At 35.1% G+C, this 15,848-nt stretch overlaps 1 protein-coding gene across 16 annotated transcripts in view; it reads left to right on the top strand.

Moving 5' to 3' along the window:
- The window catches only part of PCM1 (pericentriolar material 1), a 41,620-nt gene that overhangs the window by 21,223 nt on the left and 4,549 nt on the right, over positions 1–15,848 (top strand). For 11 of the 16 annotated variants that reach the window (XM_058837739.1, XM_058837741.1, XM_058837743.1 and 8 more), the window contains 17 exons: positions 605–827; positions 948–1,093; positions 1,997–2,187; positions 3,306–3,489; positions 4,144–4,502; positions 5,036–5,194; positions 5,978–6,034; positions 7,210–7,382; positions 7,463–7,591; positions 8,175–8,295; positions 8,604–8,741; positions 8,995–9,128; positions 10,188–10,322; positions 10,856–11,053; positions 13,155–13,214; positions 14,436–14,574; positions 15,261–15,406. In XM_058837739.1, coding sequence (XP_058693722.1) covers positions 605–827; positions 948–1,093; positions 1,997–2,187; positions 3,306–3,489; positions 4,144–4,502; positions 5,036–5,194; positions 5,978–6,034; positions 7,210–7,382; positions 7,463–7,591; positions 8,175–8,295; positions 8,604–8,741; positions 8,995–9,128; positions 10,188–10,322; positions 10,856–11,053; positions 13,155–13,214; positions 14,436–14,574; positions 15,261–15,406 — 2,692 coding nt within the window. The remainder of the gene's footprint in view (positions 1–604; positions 828–947; positions 1,094–1,996; positions 2,188–3,305; positions 3,490–4,143; positions 4,503–5,035; positions 5,195–5,977; positions 6,035–7,209; positions 7,383–7,462; positions 7,592–8,174; positions 8,296–8,603; positions 8,742–8,994; positions 9,129–10,187; positions 10,323–10,855; positions 11,054–13,154; positions 13,215–14,435; positions 14,575–15,260; positions 15,407–15,848) is intronic. The other 5 variants (XM_058837744.1, XM_058837752.1, XM_058837749.1 and 2 more) reach the window with 3 other exon arrangements.

The raw sequence follows: 15,848 nt of genomic DNA, 5'->3' as shown, positions 1-15,848 counted from the left end.
TGCTGTGATATAGATCAGTCTCTTGAAAAACAGTAGTTCAGAGAATTAAACTAACTCTGAAATTTTTCCTTCTAAATTGCTGTCATCTGTAGTTGTGAAAACTATTTCTTAATTATTGTGAATAATTTTAACTTTGGTTTACCTGATTGACTTATTTCATAACCTTTGTGTGATTAAATGAAAATGCCATGTTAAAAATAATGTATATCTCTGCAGTTATTTCTTCTGGTTTGGAAACCGAAATGATTTTAGTAGACAGTGGGTTAATCAGGGGCTGGACTTGTCAATGTATTATGCTGGTGGCTTCTGTTTTCATGGAGTACATGTTATAGAGTAATGGAAAATAGTAGTAATGGAAAATACTAAAATCAAGATCCAGACACAGCCTTAACCCTTCTTTTTTGACAGTTGTAGTCAGGTGGGGGACTCCTGTTTTCCATTGGTTTAGGATAGTGTTGGATTCACAAAATGGCATGTGTGATTAACTGGCCTTTGCCGTGTGAGTTTTTGATGTACAACTTAAACATAATTTGAATAATGGAAGTATCATTGCTTGTTTGAGTTGTCTGATTTTGTCCTCATTTTTCAAATTTTCCCCACCCAGGTGGAAAAATTGCCATCCTCTTTCAGCAGATGGAAATTTTCGTCCATCATCTAAGGCTAGGCAACAGCAAAACATAAGTATGCGGCGTCAGGAAAATTTTCGGTGGATGTCTGAGCTTTCCTATGTGGAAGAAAAGGAACAATGGCAAGAGCAGATCAATCAGTTGAAGAAACAGCATGAATTTAGTGTCAGCATTTGTCAAACTTTGATGCAGGATCAACAGGTAGATATGAAGAACAGTTATTTTGCTGTTCTTATTTTCCTTTTATTCTCTTTCTAACTTTTTCTAGCAATTTCTTCTGTTTTTTGTAATTTGTCACTGTTACATATTTTCTTTCCACAGACGCTCTCTTGCCTTCTTCAGACTTTGCTTACAGGCCCCTACAGTATGATGCCCAATAATGTTGCATCGTCGCAGATAAATCTTATTATGCATCAATTAAACCAGTGTTACACTCAACTGACTTGGCAGCAGAATAATGTCCAAAGGTTTGTTGACTGTATTAGTGTTTAACTGTGGAATTTGAAAATGCTTCAGTAACAGGAATATGGTTATGTTAATAAAATATTACAGATAATGGTTAAACATGTGACTCTTGAACTTCTGAGTTGATTATGAGCTTTTGAAATTGTATGCAGCATTTCTGGTTGTCTTTTCTTTTTCCCCACCACCTCTTTAACACCTTTAAGAGTACTTTCTTAGTAATATTTACTAGCAAAAATCAGTTGCAATAGTTATTTTTTAATATGCTTGTGTCTGTAGTCTTCACTAGACTACCTGGCAAGATTCTGAATTCTAATGTTAATATACAGCAAAAAAGCTTTTTGTCCTTTCTTAGTGTTTTCAGTTAGAATTTATGCTTCTTGCCTTCTATTTGGATGTACTACATTTGCCTGAACAATGATCTTTTTTCAAAAAAGATGTAATAGTCATTTTAATTCATTGCATGAAAGTTGAAGCTCTTAATCTCTGTTTTGTCTTTGGTAAGTGGTATATAGGTGCTGTCCTCTTGCACAATTTTTTGAATTAATTTTAACCTCAGTTCTGTAAATACTTTGTATATTTGATTGTTTCTATTGAAGTTTTCAGCTTGCTTATTTCTTTAGTAACTAGTCAGTTTTTTTTTTGTTCTTGCAAGGATATTTAATCTGTGTACATATGACCAGTAGTGCAGAGCAGTTAATTTTAAACCAACTCAGGATTAAATATAAGTAATGTTTGTCTTGAGGGGTTTTTTTATTAGCTAAATAGAGCTCTTCTTTATATATGTTACATGGTGTAGGTAAAATAATATGAAGCTCAAATTAATTGACAATTTTCAAATTCAAATTTACAGTTTTCCCATGATATTCTTTTCTTTCCCCACGTTGTTATTTTTTCTTATTTTCAAGGTTGAAACAAATGTTAAGTGATATTATGCAACAACAAGAAAAACAGTGTCAAGAGAAATCATCAAGAAAGGAGAGAGGCAGTAGTGCACCACCTCCTCCCTCGCCTGTTTTCTGTCCATTCAACTTCCCTCCACAACCTATGAACCTCTTTAGTGTTCCAGGATTTAATAATTTTTCTTCCTTTACTCCAGGTGAGTACTACTATAGGTGTGAGAAGTAACATGAATTTCAAAAATGGACATTTTCTTATTTAATTGAAATTGTAATGTGAACTTAATGAAACTGTTACTTTTCCTTTGTATTGATATCGTCTTAAGCAGAAGTTTACTATTTACTGCTGGTAATTGTATATTTTTACTTCAATATGAAGAGCAAGACTCTGTCAGTATGAAGTTAGTTATACTTGAAAATACTCACATCATCCAACATATGAAAAGTAATGTTTGATGCTTTTACATGCCTTCAACAATCATTTTATAGCTGAAATCGTGTTCTAAGTGAACCATGTAATTGGAAGGTGGCACTTGGTAATTATTTCTGTTTCTCTTAGAACTTCAAACACTCATGTTTGTTATAAATGCCTGTAAATGGAGCATGTTAACCAATTTTTGTTCCCATCAGAGTTATACAGTAACTGTTGACTTGGATACAATTTTCCTAATCTACTTTCGCTGTTGAATTTGGAGGAAAGGAGTATAGGTGTTTTATTGTATAATTTAAAATAAACAAAACTGTCTAAATATATTTCAGTCTTATTAGGAAACCAGGAAATAGGCATAGACCTAGATTACAACTTCCAAATTGCAAAGTCTGTTTTCTATTTGAGAACATTTTTAAAATTACAGGGAACCTGTCCAAAAGTATAGTTACATTCAGTCTGGCACTTCATAAAAAATCTGATGTTAAAATTGAAGTAGTATGAATCTATGACTTCTTCGGCTCTGTAAGTGCATGAACCATTGGAATTTTCTTGTCAATTTGATGGTGGTTGAAATATCAATAAGGTTTTCAGGCAGACAGAATTCTGCTTTTTTTGGAACTGTTTTATTTTTACTTTCACTTTTAGGAGCTCTTTACTGGAGTTTCTTGAAGGACCTTCATATCCACTGATGGAATTGTAGTATCCAGTGGTGTTTAAAACCTGCACTAAAGATAAATTCTGATTGTTTACAGCGCTTTCAGGATGAAAACAGTTCTTGCTTATTTCCCCATTGTATTTTTGCTTCATAATTTCATGCTGCCTCAAATTTCAATTTTACTACACAAATAAATGAGGTAAAATCTTCCGACTCTCTTGTTTACTTTGTAGGTATTAACTATAATCCAGTGTTCCCATCTGGTTTTGGAGATTTTGCACAGAACGTTTCTCCACGCAGCAGTGAGCAGCAGGAGCAACAACATCCTCTAGATCATAATACTTCTGGGAAAACTGAGTATGTGGCATTCCCCAAACCTTTTGAAAGCAGTTCCTCTAATGGAGCAGAAAAACAAAGGTATTTATGTCAAAGTGCAGCTCTCCTTTATTACTTTCTCCTCCCTTTTCTGGGGCTTGTGGGAATTCATCATTCATTAAGGGAATTTGTTGTCATAGAATTACAATATGAGCTTTACTTTTGTAACTTCTGGTTTAATTTTTAAAATTTTTTACAGCTGTGTTCTGCTTCTCTATATATTAATGTATCATTTAATGAACATTTTAAAATCAAATGCAACCTTGGAGTGGTTTCCTAACACTTCCTGTAAGTGGAGGAAGATTTTGTTCATGCGGGATTGTTTTGAAACTGAGTTGTTTGAATTACTAAAGGATGCACTTTCAGTGAATGCTTATTTTTTTTTCCACTTCTGTAGATTATACTGAATATTGCTTTAAGAAATGTTTTATCTATGGTACTATTTGAGCACAGCAGTAGCTGCATAAATATGGTTTCGTGTTGAAACCAGCAATAGATGGGAAGTTCTTTTGTTTTCCATTTGGAAGGGTTCTCTGGAATTATTTATTTTTCAGTATTCATTTGGTGTCTAAATAACAAGGGCAGATAATTTACTTTATGGATAAACTGTTTGCCTGGTAATACATGATGTTTCTATCTGAAAGACTAGGTTATGGTGTATTGAGGTTGGTCTGTGGTTCTTTTTTTTTCTGACAGGAGGAATCATAGACAGCCTGAAGAGGAAATAGAAAAAAGATCAACATGGCTTGATGATAGCCAAGAAATGAAAAAAGATGATCAGTCTCAGCTGAAAGCAAGTTTTGCAGTTTCAGTACAAAACATTGCTTCTGGTCATAAAAATCAGTGTGATATGAACCGGAGAAGAGATTTTGATGAAGAGTCTTTGGAGAGTTTCAGTAGCATGCCTGATCCAATAGACCCAACAACTGTGACAAAGACATTTAGATCTAGAAAAGCATCAGCGCAAGCAAGCCTGGCATCAAAAGATAAAACGCCCAAATCGAAGAATAAGAGGAAGAGTTCTTCTCAGCTAAAAGGCAGAATTAAAAATTCTGGTACGTTGTAAAGTAATCTTGGATACTGTGGCAAACTTGGCTTGGATTGTAATCATTATATTCCAGAGAATTTATTCTCCATAAATGGTAGCTATAATAATGAAAATAAGTTATTGAATTGACTTTGTTTTATATAATACAACTGCATAAAATTTTTTAGGATTTCCGTAAATAGAAAATAAATAACTAGTTGAGATACCATGATTTAAAAGGATCATGGAGGCAGATATGTGCAGATTTGAAATAACAAGGAGAATCTTCATTGTCTTCATGTTCAGACTGGATTATTTGCTGAAAAATATGCTTCATTGAAATTCTGAGGAAAGAGGAACAATAGTAGTATAGTAGTACTGTTGAGGTTGCTGAGGATTTAGTACTGCTGGATGGCTTCAATGTACAGAGGAAGATTCTAGTCTACAAAGCATCATTAGTATTTTGCATCTTTAAAGAGTGCCTTTGAACAAATTTTTTAAAGCAATAAAACATTTTGTACGCTGTTTCTTTATTTCTTCCTTTGCATTTTCTCCCATTAGGTTATGAAAGTGCAAGTGCTTCTAGTGTGTGTGGACCCTGCAAGAACAATAAAAGCAGACACTCTGATGACGTGGTTCATGCAAAGGTGTTCAGCAAAAGGAATCAGGAACAGCTGGAAAAAATAATCAAATACAGTAGATCTACAGAAATGTCTTCAGGTACTCTTCTCTAAATGTGTAATTATTTTGTCAACTTCTGTGAGTAAGGGACCTTAGTTGCTAGTGTGTTACTTGAACGCAGTGCATTTTGACAGGAAGACAGGACTGTATATTTAGTATGTGGATTTTGCATTTTAATTCCTAAGGATGCTGTAAATGTAAATGTCTAAAAAGTGGGATATTGCTTTGGGGTGTTTTCAGTGTATTAAGTACTTGATTAAAGTAATTTAGAAACCTGTTACAGTACAAGAAGCAAAAGTGTAAGCAATCTCACCTATTTGCTGGTGATTTTATAGAAAGTAACTGCAAAACTGATGAAACTTTGCTTAGCGTTTAAACTACATCCTGTACTGCATACATGTCTCCTTCCTATTCGTGCTTAAATGAGCTCCATCAAATATCATTCAAATTCAGTCTTATAACATCACATAAACCCCTTCATTTTTGCCATCTGCACTGCTTTTCTTGTATCTAGGTCATAAAAATTCTCTCTCCTGTGCCTTTTTTGGTTCTGCCAGTATTTTTGTTTTGTTTGAGAGATGCAGAAATTTTAGTCATTGTAGCACAATATAAAGCTTTGCCAGTGTAGCTGTGTCCACACTAAGAGCTGTTTATTAGTGTACGTAATAAATTTCACTGGTCAAGTTCTCATTCTCACAATAAGCAGCTCTGATGTGGTTTGGATAACTAAGCAGTCTTCCTCCTGCTGTTTTGTATAGACCCTGTCTTTATTTCTGGTGCGCATTTTTGTGTTTATCACTGTCTATCCCCACTTTCCTACAGCGCATGCTAGGAGAATTCTGCAGCAGTCTAACAGAAATGCATGCATTGAAGCGCCAGGTAATGCATTCACTGCTTAGCTTCAACAATATCCTATTACTTTTTTTTTTCTTCTCTTACCTTTGGTCCTATAACTCAGAGTTTAGCAGATGTTCAAGATCAGTGCTATGGCAGCACCTTCTCTGTAACTGACACAAGAGAAGTAACCTAATGAAATGCAGTGTTACACACTGCTTTGAATTACAGTTGTGGAGAACATGGTTACCACATTCTTGATTAGTAACAATTTACAAATAGAAAATACAGAGATAGATACTACATCAAAAAACTGATTTAAGTAGGCATTTTTAGCATGTTTACATGCTTCTATTACATATTATGTATGGAGGAGGGAAGCAAATTGTGGTAACTTTTCAAAGGTTGAAAAAGCTTGCCTGTGCTTAAAAAAATTGCTGATAATCAAGTTGCACGGTAATGTTTGCTGTTTTGCTAATAACTTCATTAACTTGAATACTAACAATTACACATCTGTTAAACTGAGTTTTCCAAATTTAACTATGTTTCCATTCAGCACTTTCCAAATAATGTATGTAATAGTTTGATTGATGTCATGCAAGCATAATACTTAATTTTCAAGTGAATGGGAGATTTATTAAGGAATACATTTTCTTCTCATACATATATAATAGGGTTTAAGGGTAGGAGGTTTTTTTTGTGAACTTGGGAGTGATACTAGACATGTATGAGAATGTACCTTTTATGTTGGGAAAGAGTGGCTTTCTTGAGTTCAGTCTAAAGCTTTCTTTAATGCTGCTTGTGTTGCAGAAGTATGGACTGTTTGTACTATATAAACTTGAGACCTTTCGCTATGTTTCTTGAAATGTCTTAAAACTCCATTTTCAGTGTTTAATACCTATTTTGAAAGCATCATTGTGGTGTGTGCATTATTTTCTATTATAAAGAATGCTTTCTAAAGGTATTGTCCAGAAGTGTAAAGAAAATTAATTTTATGATTGCGCTATTTTGTATTTCATGTATTAAAGATTGCATAAGGGATAATTTAAGCATGTTTGCCCTTCAGAAAATTAATAAGCTTCATGAAAGCAGCTTTATTAGGGAATCTGCAATGGTTGAGACATGATTTGTATACCTGTAACTTGCATACCTGATAGGCAGTTGTCTGTTAAATGGATGCCTGTCACGGACTTAACAAGTTCCTATATTTTTTCCTACAGAGACTGGTAGTGATCTTTCTATGTTTGAAGCTTTGCGAGACACAATTTATTCTGAAGTAGCAACTCTTATTTCTCAAAATGAGTCTCGTCCCCACTTTCTTATTGAACTTTTCCATGAGCTTCAGCTGCTAAATACAGATTATCTGAGGCAAAGGGCTCTATATGCTTTACAGGTATGCACAGAATTTTTTATTTTCAATATGAATCAAGCAAACCTTAGATCTTTTTTTACAGCATAGATTATCTTTTCCAGGATATAGTGACCAGACATATATCTGAGAAAAATGAAAAAGGGAAGTGTGCAAAATCACTGAATTCTGCAACATGGGTGGCATCAAATTCTGAACTCACTCCTAGTGAAAGCATTGCCTCTACAGATGATGTAAGTTTTCAAATTCAGAAGCTACTGACAGCTTTTCCTGTATTTCAGTTAGCACACATATATGCTTGTCTACTGAAATATACTAGTGATTGAATTTCATTAAAATTAGTATCGACTTACACAGACTACTCTAAACAACTAGTGGCAAGAGAATCAATGCAAAAGTAATAAAATATGGTAAGATTCTCAGTACTGCAAATGAATGACGTGTCAGGGATTAATAAAACATGGAGAGGGATGTAAATCGGAAACTGATACGTTCAGAAAGAGACAAAATTCTCTTCTGAGTAAGGTCAGGGGAAATACTGATCACATGAGTCTCTAAAAATTTTTGCTTTTTTTGTATTTAAAAAATTACTTACACCTCTGTACAGTTCCTTGCATATTTTTTACTTGAAGTATTTGAAGCAGATTCACCTGAAGGATTTATATCCTGAAAGTAGGGTTGTTCTTCAGTCAGGCAAAATCTGGTGATGAACCCTCATACCACAACAAGTCATTGAAAAGAACTGTGGGCTTGTTCGCACATCTATGAGAGTATGGTGTGTTCCTTCTTTGTGTTCAGTTGTCTGGTGTGTTTTAGGAAACTTTTGGCAAGAACTTTCCTACAGAAGCATGTCAAGATTGTGAACAACCTGATGTGGACAATGGGAGTACTATGTCTACTTCTTCAAATTTTGAACCCTTTGCCACTGATGACCTTGGTGAGAATGATGTGACTTACTGTTTTAGGTGTTACTCTCTCACTCTCCCTAAATACCTGCAACTGTCTGCACTTTTGTACGCTGTTATTTGATTTTTAGTGTGTAATCACATGTTTTGTAAGACAAAACATAATTAAATTACCTAATTGTGATACACTGAGTTTATCAAAGCATGTAATAAAATATTATAACTAGTTATATGTAGATTTCAAAACTTGGAGCCTTAAAGTAATTTTTATTATTGTTTATTTGTCTATCAATTGAAAACTTTTTATTTAGATTAAAAAGTGTTTTTATTCTAAATATAGGCAACACAGTCATTCACTTAGATAAAGCTTTGTCTTGGATGAGGGAATATGAGCGTGTGAAAGTTGAAGCTGAAAGTACCCTTGACTCTGAGGGCTGCTCTAGTAATTTTCAGGGTGCTTCTACTGCTAAATTAGAAGGTATGCACATATACATGTATTTTGCTTAGTTTTAGAAAATAACTATAATAACTATCAAGCTAAATTGCTTTCCTCTTTATTTAAATTGAAAACTTAGCAAAGTTTGAAAGGGTATTTACATACTTAAGGAAATAATATTTATTTTTTAAAATAGAAAATAAGTTTTTGAAAGTGGTATTTATTTAACAGTGATGTTGAATGTATTAAATGTACTGCTTTTTTGCTTTTTTTTTTTTTTTTTAATTAAAACAAGGTCCAGGTACAAGTGAATGTCAGTCTGTGCCACAGTCAGATGATGTTTCTGCAGTTCCATGTCCTCGTATAGATACTCAGCAGCTTGACCGGCAGATTAAAGCAATTATGAAAGAGGTCATTCCTTTTCTGAAGGTAAGGTGTCTTTATAATATGGTGGGAATTAGAAGAATGAGAAAAGCACTTGTATAATTGCACAGAAGAACGTTATTTAAAAGCTAAAGCTTGCCTCTTAGAAACAGCTGCCAATGTGTTTGGTTGCAGACCATGCTGAAGATTAAGTAAGAATTAGATGCTTCCACAGCAAGATTCTGGGTAGTTTTTAATAGGAGAAATAAAGAGTGAGGTTTCTAGATTTCATAGGGCAGGTGGACTTGACATCAAAAAGAGTAGAGGTTGCTTGCTTCGGAGCTGACAAAATTAAATATAGGAAAGTTTGAGAATGTACTTCTGAAATATTTGGTGCCTTTTAGCAGACAGAACTGAGATCACTAATTAAAGCCGTTACATATACAATAATAGGGTATTTTTTAAAAATACTTCTGAGTAGTTGAATTTAGCATTGTTTTCTCCTCTTTACAAATATGTTTAAAGTTGTTGAGATCTTTTTAACTTCTGTGACTACAGAGAAGAAATGTTCTTCTTTAAAGAAGGAGAAATAGTCACAGTTCCTTCTTTGCAAAGTTGGAGAGCAGAGAAGATTGAATTGTTAAATAGTTAAGGCATCTCCCTGTTTTCTTTTATAGTATGCACAGTGTATAAGCTTAGGATTGTCTGATAAGGTATTTGTTTGATACTAGGTTTAAAAACTTTATATTGTTGACATGCCAGAGTCAGAGTACCTGAAAACTTGGTTTTTATTTGCAATTTTAAGGCTGCGTATAACAGAAGATATCTTAGTGCGCTTTAATGCACTTGTGTACACAGCCACAATATATGAGGCTTCTTAGTTTGGCCAAACATTGTAAGATGGCAAGTACTCATGTACTGGAAAACTGAGATAAATCTTTGTATGTTGTGACCAATCAGTCATTCATGAAGTATGGTGTTTGTGAGATTGATTAGGACTTTTTTGTGGTGGGCTGTTTCTTTAGTGGACAGGTGGTTTTTTTTTTAATTAATTTCTGTATTTGGGTTGATAGCTAGTTTTTTTTTTGAAGGGGTAACAAAGCTCATTCTGTGATACTTGTGTAGGAACACATGGATGAAGTATGCTCTTCTCAATTACTGACATCAGTAAGACGTATGGTCTTGACTCTTACACAACAAAATGACGAAAGTAAAGAATTTGTGAAGTTCTTTCATAAGCAGCTTGGCAGTATACTTCAGGTTAGTAGTTTTTCAGTGCTGTTTTGCAACACTCAAGTTGGCTAATGAGCAACAGATAAACCAGCGTCTCTGAAGTTGTATTTTACGCTTTGAATAACATGCTGTTCTCCCTCAGCTTTGATGCAGTGATGAGGTATTACCGTAGTTCCTAAACTGATGATTTACTGCACACAGAAGATCTTTTCTGTCACAGACAGGTAGTGCGTGGTGTATCTCTGGTCTGTGGCTGTCTTCAAGGAGAGCTCTGGTGATGCTTTTCATGGACATCTTGTGTAAATTCCTGAAAATCTGTAGTGTGCACTTTTTCCTTCTTTTTTCCCTACAAGTGTGGAGTTTAAATCATGAGCTTATTAAGTTCTGTGTTATGTGACTGGAGATTCCATGGAAAATCTGTTTAAGACACTAAAACTTTTTTTAAAAATATGAGCTAATATATATATAACTAATTTTGAGTTATTAGAAATATGAAAAATACTTAGTCTTTAAAGCTTGAAAGCATGTTTCAGAAACTGAAGAATTATTTTTCTTCACAGGATTCACTGGCGAAATTTGCTGGTAGAAAATTAAAAGATTGTGGGGAGGATCTTCTTGTGGAGATCTCTGAAGTGTTATTCAATGAATTAGCCTTTTTTAAACTCATGCAAGACTTGGACAACAACAGTATTTCTGCAAAGCAGAGATGTAAACGAAAAATAGAAACTACTGAAGTAATGCAGTCTTATGCTAAAGAGGTTTGTTTTATTTTATTTTTGAAAAATGTAGCTTTTCTGAGATTGCTGAATATGTGTATTTTCTAAATTAATTTGTTTACCTTATTTGATACCTTATATTTGTTTATTTATTTATTTTACCAGTTGCTGTGTAATCAGAGTATTGCTTGTGTACTTGTGTGTTTCCTCAGTAAGGGCATGTTCTGTGTTGCAGATGAGTGTCTTTTACAGATACCTAATTGTATAGACTTTGTTCATAATTCAGAGGAAATGTTTTAATGGTTATATGTGAACATAGGAAGGAATAAACAAGTGTTGAAATAGTTTTAACACCTGGGGCCATTGAGTAGTTTCACCCCAGTAGGCAGCTGAGCCTCTCACAGCTACCCAGTCCCCTCTGTGGGGTGGGGAGACAGTCAGAAGGGTAAAATGGCGAAAGTTTGTGGGTTGAGATAAAGACACTTGAATTGGTAAAGCAAAAGCCATATATGCAAGGAGGGCAAAACAAGGAATTCGTTTACCACTTCTCAAGGGTAGGCAAGTGTTCAGCCACCTCTAGGAGAGCAGGGTTCCATCAAATGTAATGGTGACTTAGGAAGTCAAACACTATCGCTTTGGATCTCCCCTGCTTCCTCACTCTTGGCCCAGCTTTATATGCTAAGCATGATGCCATGTGGTGTGGAACATCCTTTGTGTTAGTGAGGATCATCTTCCCTGGCTGTGTCTGCTTCCAAGTGCTGTGGATTCTCAGACATCTTGCTTTTGGGGTGGGGTGAGGAGCAGAGGTCTTGACTCTGTGGAGTGCTGTTTGGCCGTAATGAAAACTTCCCTGTGCTATCAGCCCTGTGTTCAGCACAAATTGAAAATGCAGCCTCATACTGTCTACTGTGAAGAAGTTTATCCCAGTGTATTGGCTTTTCATTGCCCCACTACACCCAGCTAAGTATTCTGAGATATTGAAGGCCCCAGTTCATTATCTCTTTAGGTTTGCCTGCTGGTTTCCTTGCAGTAGCTTAGTTAGGCATCATCTTTAACAAACTGGAGTAAATCCTCTGAAGTTGTCATGTACTTTGTTTGTTGGCATATGCAGAAAGGATCGGTTTCTGGACTTGGTATGTAAAACATATATAAACTTTTCAGAAATATTTGAGATTCTAGGACATATTCTTGCTCTAAAAGGCATGCTTTGGCTAGGTTTCACGCCATTCACATTATTAATCTTAGTACTGCTTTTATTGGGAGCATAGCTGCTTTTTTTTAAGCTATAGGCTCTGTTTACAAAACAAATAATAAAATTCAGATATATCAATAGCGTGGCTGGTATGCAGGAGACTGTGGAGTGCCTTGTAAAGAGGCGAAAGGAACACTCTGAATCCAGAAAGATTTAGACATGACTTCCTGTTTTATCTAAAGTTGCCCATTAGGCCTTTGTTACATAAAGAGTTGGTTTATACCTGCTATGAGAAAGCATGGAGCCAGCTTAGATTCAGTATTTCTTCTCTCCTGGAAGACAGAATTAGGGTTAAGGTCAATGTTGGCCTCATTGCTGTGGCAGAAGTTCAGATTCAACAAAGCCTGAGATGAGCCAGAAGCGGTAGGTCCTGGTTACTTTCTACAGACATGCACAGTTCTCTCTACATGATCTTCTCACAGCCCTCAACTCTGGAATTCTGATGCAGACATATTTGATCTTGCTCGGTTTTTCGGCTCTCTTGAGTCCAGGAAAGTAACTGCAGAAAACACGGCTCTTTGTCTTGATCAGCGTGAGACTCATGAAGTGGTTTGAGTTGGAAAGGACCTTAAAGATCATCTAGTTTTGACCCCCCTGTCATGATGTATCTAATTCTGTATGCTAGATATGATTCAACCACAGACAGGATTAGCCCAATATAAACATAATTGTTTAAATAAGAAGGGTTAGCACAGATTTTTTTAATGCTTTGCAACTCTGAAATTTTGAAGACATCTGTGTGTACTAAAGTCCCTGTGGCTTCCTGCTGTTTTAAGATAGCAGTTCCTAGTAAGATTAGCATTTCAGCTTGGTTTTCTCAAAGGTGTGGTTTGATTCAGTATTTTGAAGTTATTTCAGTTTAGAATTGAAGACACTTTGTGTTTCTTCTAGGCAAAAAAAGGTCTCCAGGTGGATGTTTGTTCTTCTGTTGAAGATGTCGATGAAGACAAAGTATGTGTATGCCTTTCAACTGTCTTTATTCCTCAGATAATTTCAAAGGTCACTTAGTATTATTGTTGTCTGTCATAGGAATCCAGTATCTGTAAGCAGCCCATTTTCCAGTCTTTAGAAATGTATTAATCTTCTTTCTGTTATTTTCAGTGATTTATTTTATCAAAGTAACAAAATAAATTATAATTTCCATTTCTAAGGACAGATTAACTATTTTTAGCAGTTAACATTTTCTTTTTTAATGGTATGGAATAAGTTGATTTATTTTCCATCTTCAGGAGAAGGTAGACGTTCTGCATTGGGACATGTGGTATTTGAGGTTTCAGAGTCCAAGCCTGCCTGTGCTCTGACTATGAAATGTTAGTGCTCAGAATTTGTCCCTTTTCAAGTTTCTTTTGAAAACCACTGATATCATTGCGGGGGATATGTGTTGTGTATGAAGTTTTAAATGGTCTGCTGGAATGTTCACTTTCTCCAGCCAAGGGAACGATTCAGATATATATACTAAGTAGAATGTTGATTGCTTTCTGATATAGATATAGGTATAGGAGTAGGTGTGTGTGCGAGTGGAGTCAGTGCTTGCTTCTAGGGCTTAGAGCTTCTGTCCCACTGCTTTGGAAGTAAAAGTGGGAAGCTGTACATCACTTGTTACCATTGCTGTAGTGTAGAGGAGTTCTTTGAAGATTTGGAGTCAAACTCAGGGCTGTACTTGAGATTCATATAGGAAGAGTAGGATTTTCTCATTCAGCATATTTAGCAAGTCATTCAGCAGAGAGACTGCTAAGGAGATGCTGCTAAAGAAATGACTGCATTAAAGAAAAGCTGCAGTTAGGAATATTTTTGCTCCTCATTACAAGGAGCAGGGAAGTTGCTGGAAGGTAGTCATGCAGATGTGTCTGTCTTCTTGATAACGGCAAATCTAATTTTAAGGATTTTTTTAACCTAGCATGCTAATCAGTGTCAACCTTTTCAGATAATGACATACTCAGTAGTTATGAGGTCTTCAGAGCTGTGTCTGAACAGTGCCATGATCTCTTACAGGAAGTTCTGACACTGTTTTAGGAGTATTGTTCTGCTGTATTAATTTCAAGACCATAAGGGCTACTTAAACAGATTTTTAGTAGATACTTTTTAAGTTTTGAGAAACAACTCCTTTATGCAGAAACCATAGTGTAGTCTTTAGATAAACATGAAATTGCACAGTATTCCATGTTTTCCTAGGACAAGGATGAGACTGAAACCGCTAAACAAGTACCGGACCCAGAAGTGTGTGCTGGTAATGGAGTGCCTGAAAGTATTAGATCTGATGCATCTGATCAAGAAGAAGATGAGGAAAGTGAAAGCGGTCCAGTAGCAATAAGTAAGGCACTTTTATATAGCTCATTGTTCAGTGCTTCCACTGTAGTTTTTACCAGCTAATTTTACAACAGGACTTGCATGAAGTAGTGCTGTGTAACACCTTCTCTCACAGATTTTACAGTCAGTCCATTGTCAGTGAAAGTTTTGCAGTACTGTATTTCCTAGTGTTATGTCAAGAGTTAAATATTCCAATGAGAGGAGCTATTTTTTTCATAATCAGTAGATCTGTAAAAATATATTAGAAATAGGTTCATTAAGTTATATACCTTGTCTCAAATTAACTCAGAGTTTCTCAGCCTTTAACCTGAATGATGTGAAAGCTGTGCAAATTTTATGCAGTTTTTCATTTAAATAATGTGGGTTTTTAAAACGTGCTTTTATTTTAAAGTAAAGCTTGCATATATTTATTTTTTCCAGTTTTTTTTTTTGTCTTACACCAACTACTTGTGGCTTGGATTCCTTTACCATTTACATTCTTTGCACCAACTTGTTTAATAACTTTGACATTTCACACCAGCACAGGGGTGTTTGTTCATAATATAGCTGATGTGAAACATACAGGTCTTTGAAAATTAAGTCACTGTATCTTAATCTTAAAGAATGTTTTGAAGTAAGCAGTATCATTGCATGAAATTCCCCAATAGGATTTGGCAATTCAAAGGTGGTTTTACATTGATTTGTCTTTAGGTTTATCAAAAGCAGAAACCCAAGCTCTGACTAACTATGGCAGTGGAGAAGATGAGAATGAAGATGAAGAAATAGAATTTGAGGAAGGACCTGTTGATGTGCAAACATCACTACAAGCCAGCAGTGAAACAACTGAAAATGAACAGGTACTGTCAAAATTGTAAAAGCAAAACAAACCTATGCCAGTGCACAGCTTTTCACTACATGTTTATATGTACCTCATTTTTTCTTGTTGTACTGTTTATGTACTATTGAAAGTAAAAGAATAATAAAAGAAATTGTATGATACCAGTATCTGCTACATGCAAAATGCAGCATTCCTCATCCAAATTTGTTACAGATGCCATAGTGGATGGATGGACAGAGACAGAATTAATGTTTACATCTGCTAGGAAAGAGGAAAATATGTTAAGCTGCAATTGAGAAGTTAAACTTTCAGAAAAGCATAAGTTTAAACCTTTAAGTAGTTCTTTCTCTGTGTTTGCTGAGATAAAGTTCTAATTGGGAGTAATTTACTCTTATATTCTAGCATGTCTTTTGTTTGTCTTTCCTCCCTTTTGTGATAATTATTTCTGGAACAATGGTGAA

This window comes from Poecile atricapillus, chromosome 4 (genome assembly GCF_030490865.1).
Source record: "Poecile atricapillus isolate bPoeAtr1 chromosome 4, bPoeAtr1.hap1, whole genome shotgun sequence".
Taxonomy (NCBI): domain Eukaryota; kingdom Metazoa; phylum Chordata; class Aves; order Passeriformes; family Paridae; genus Poecile; species Poecile atricapillus.
The sequence above is the reverse complement of the archived record's forward strand: the minus strand, read 5'-3'. Positions and strand labels throughout refer to the sequence as shown.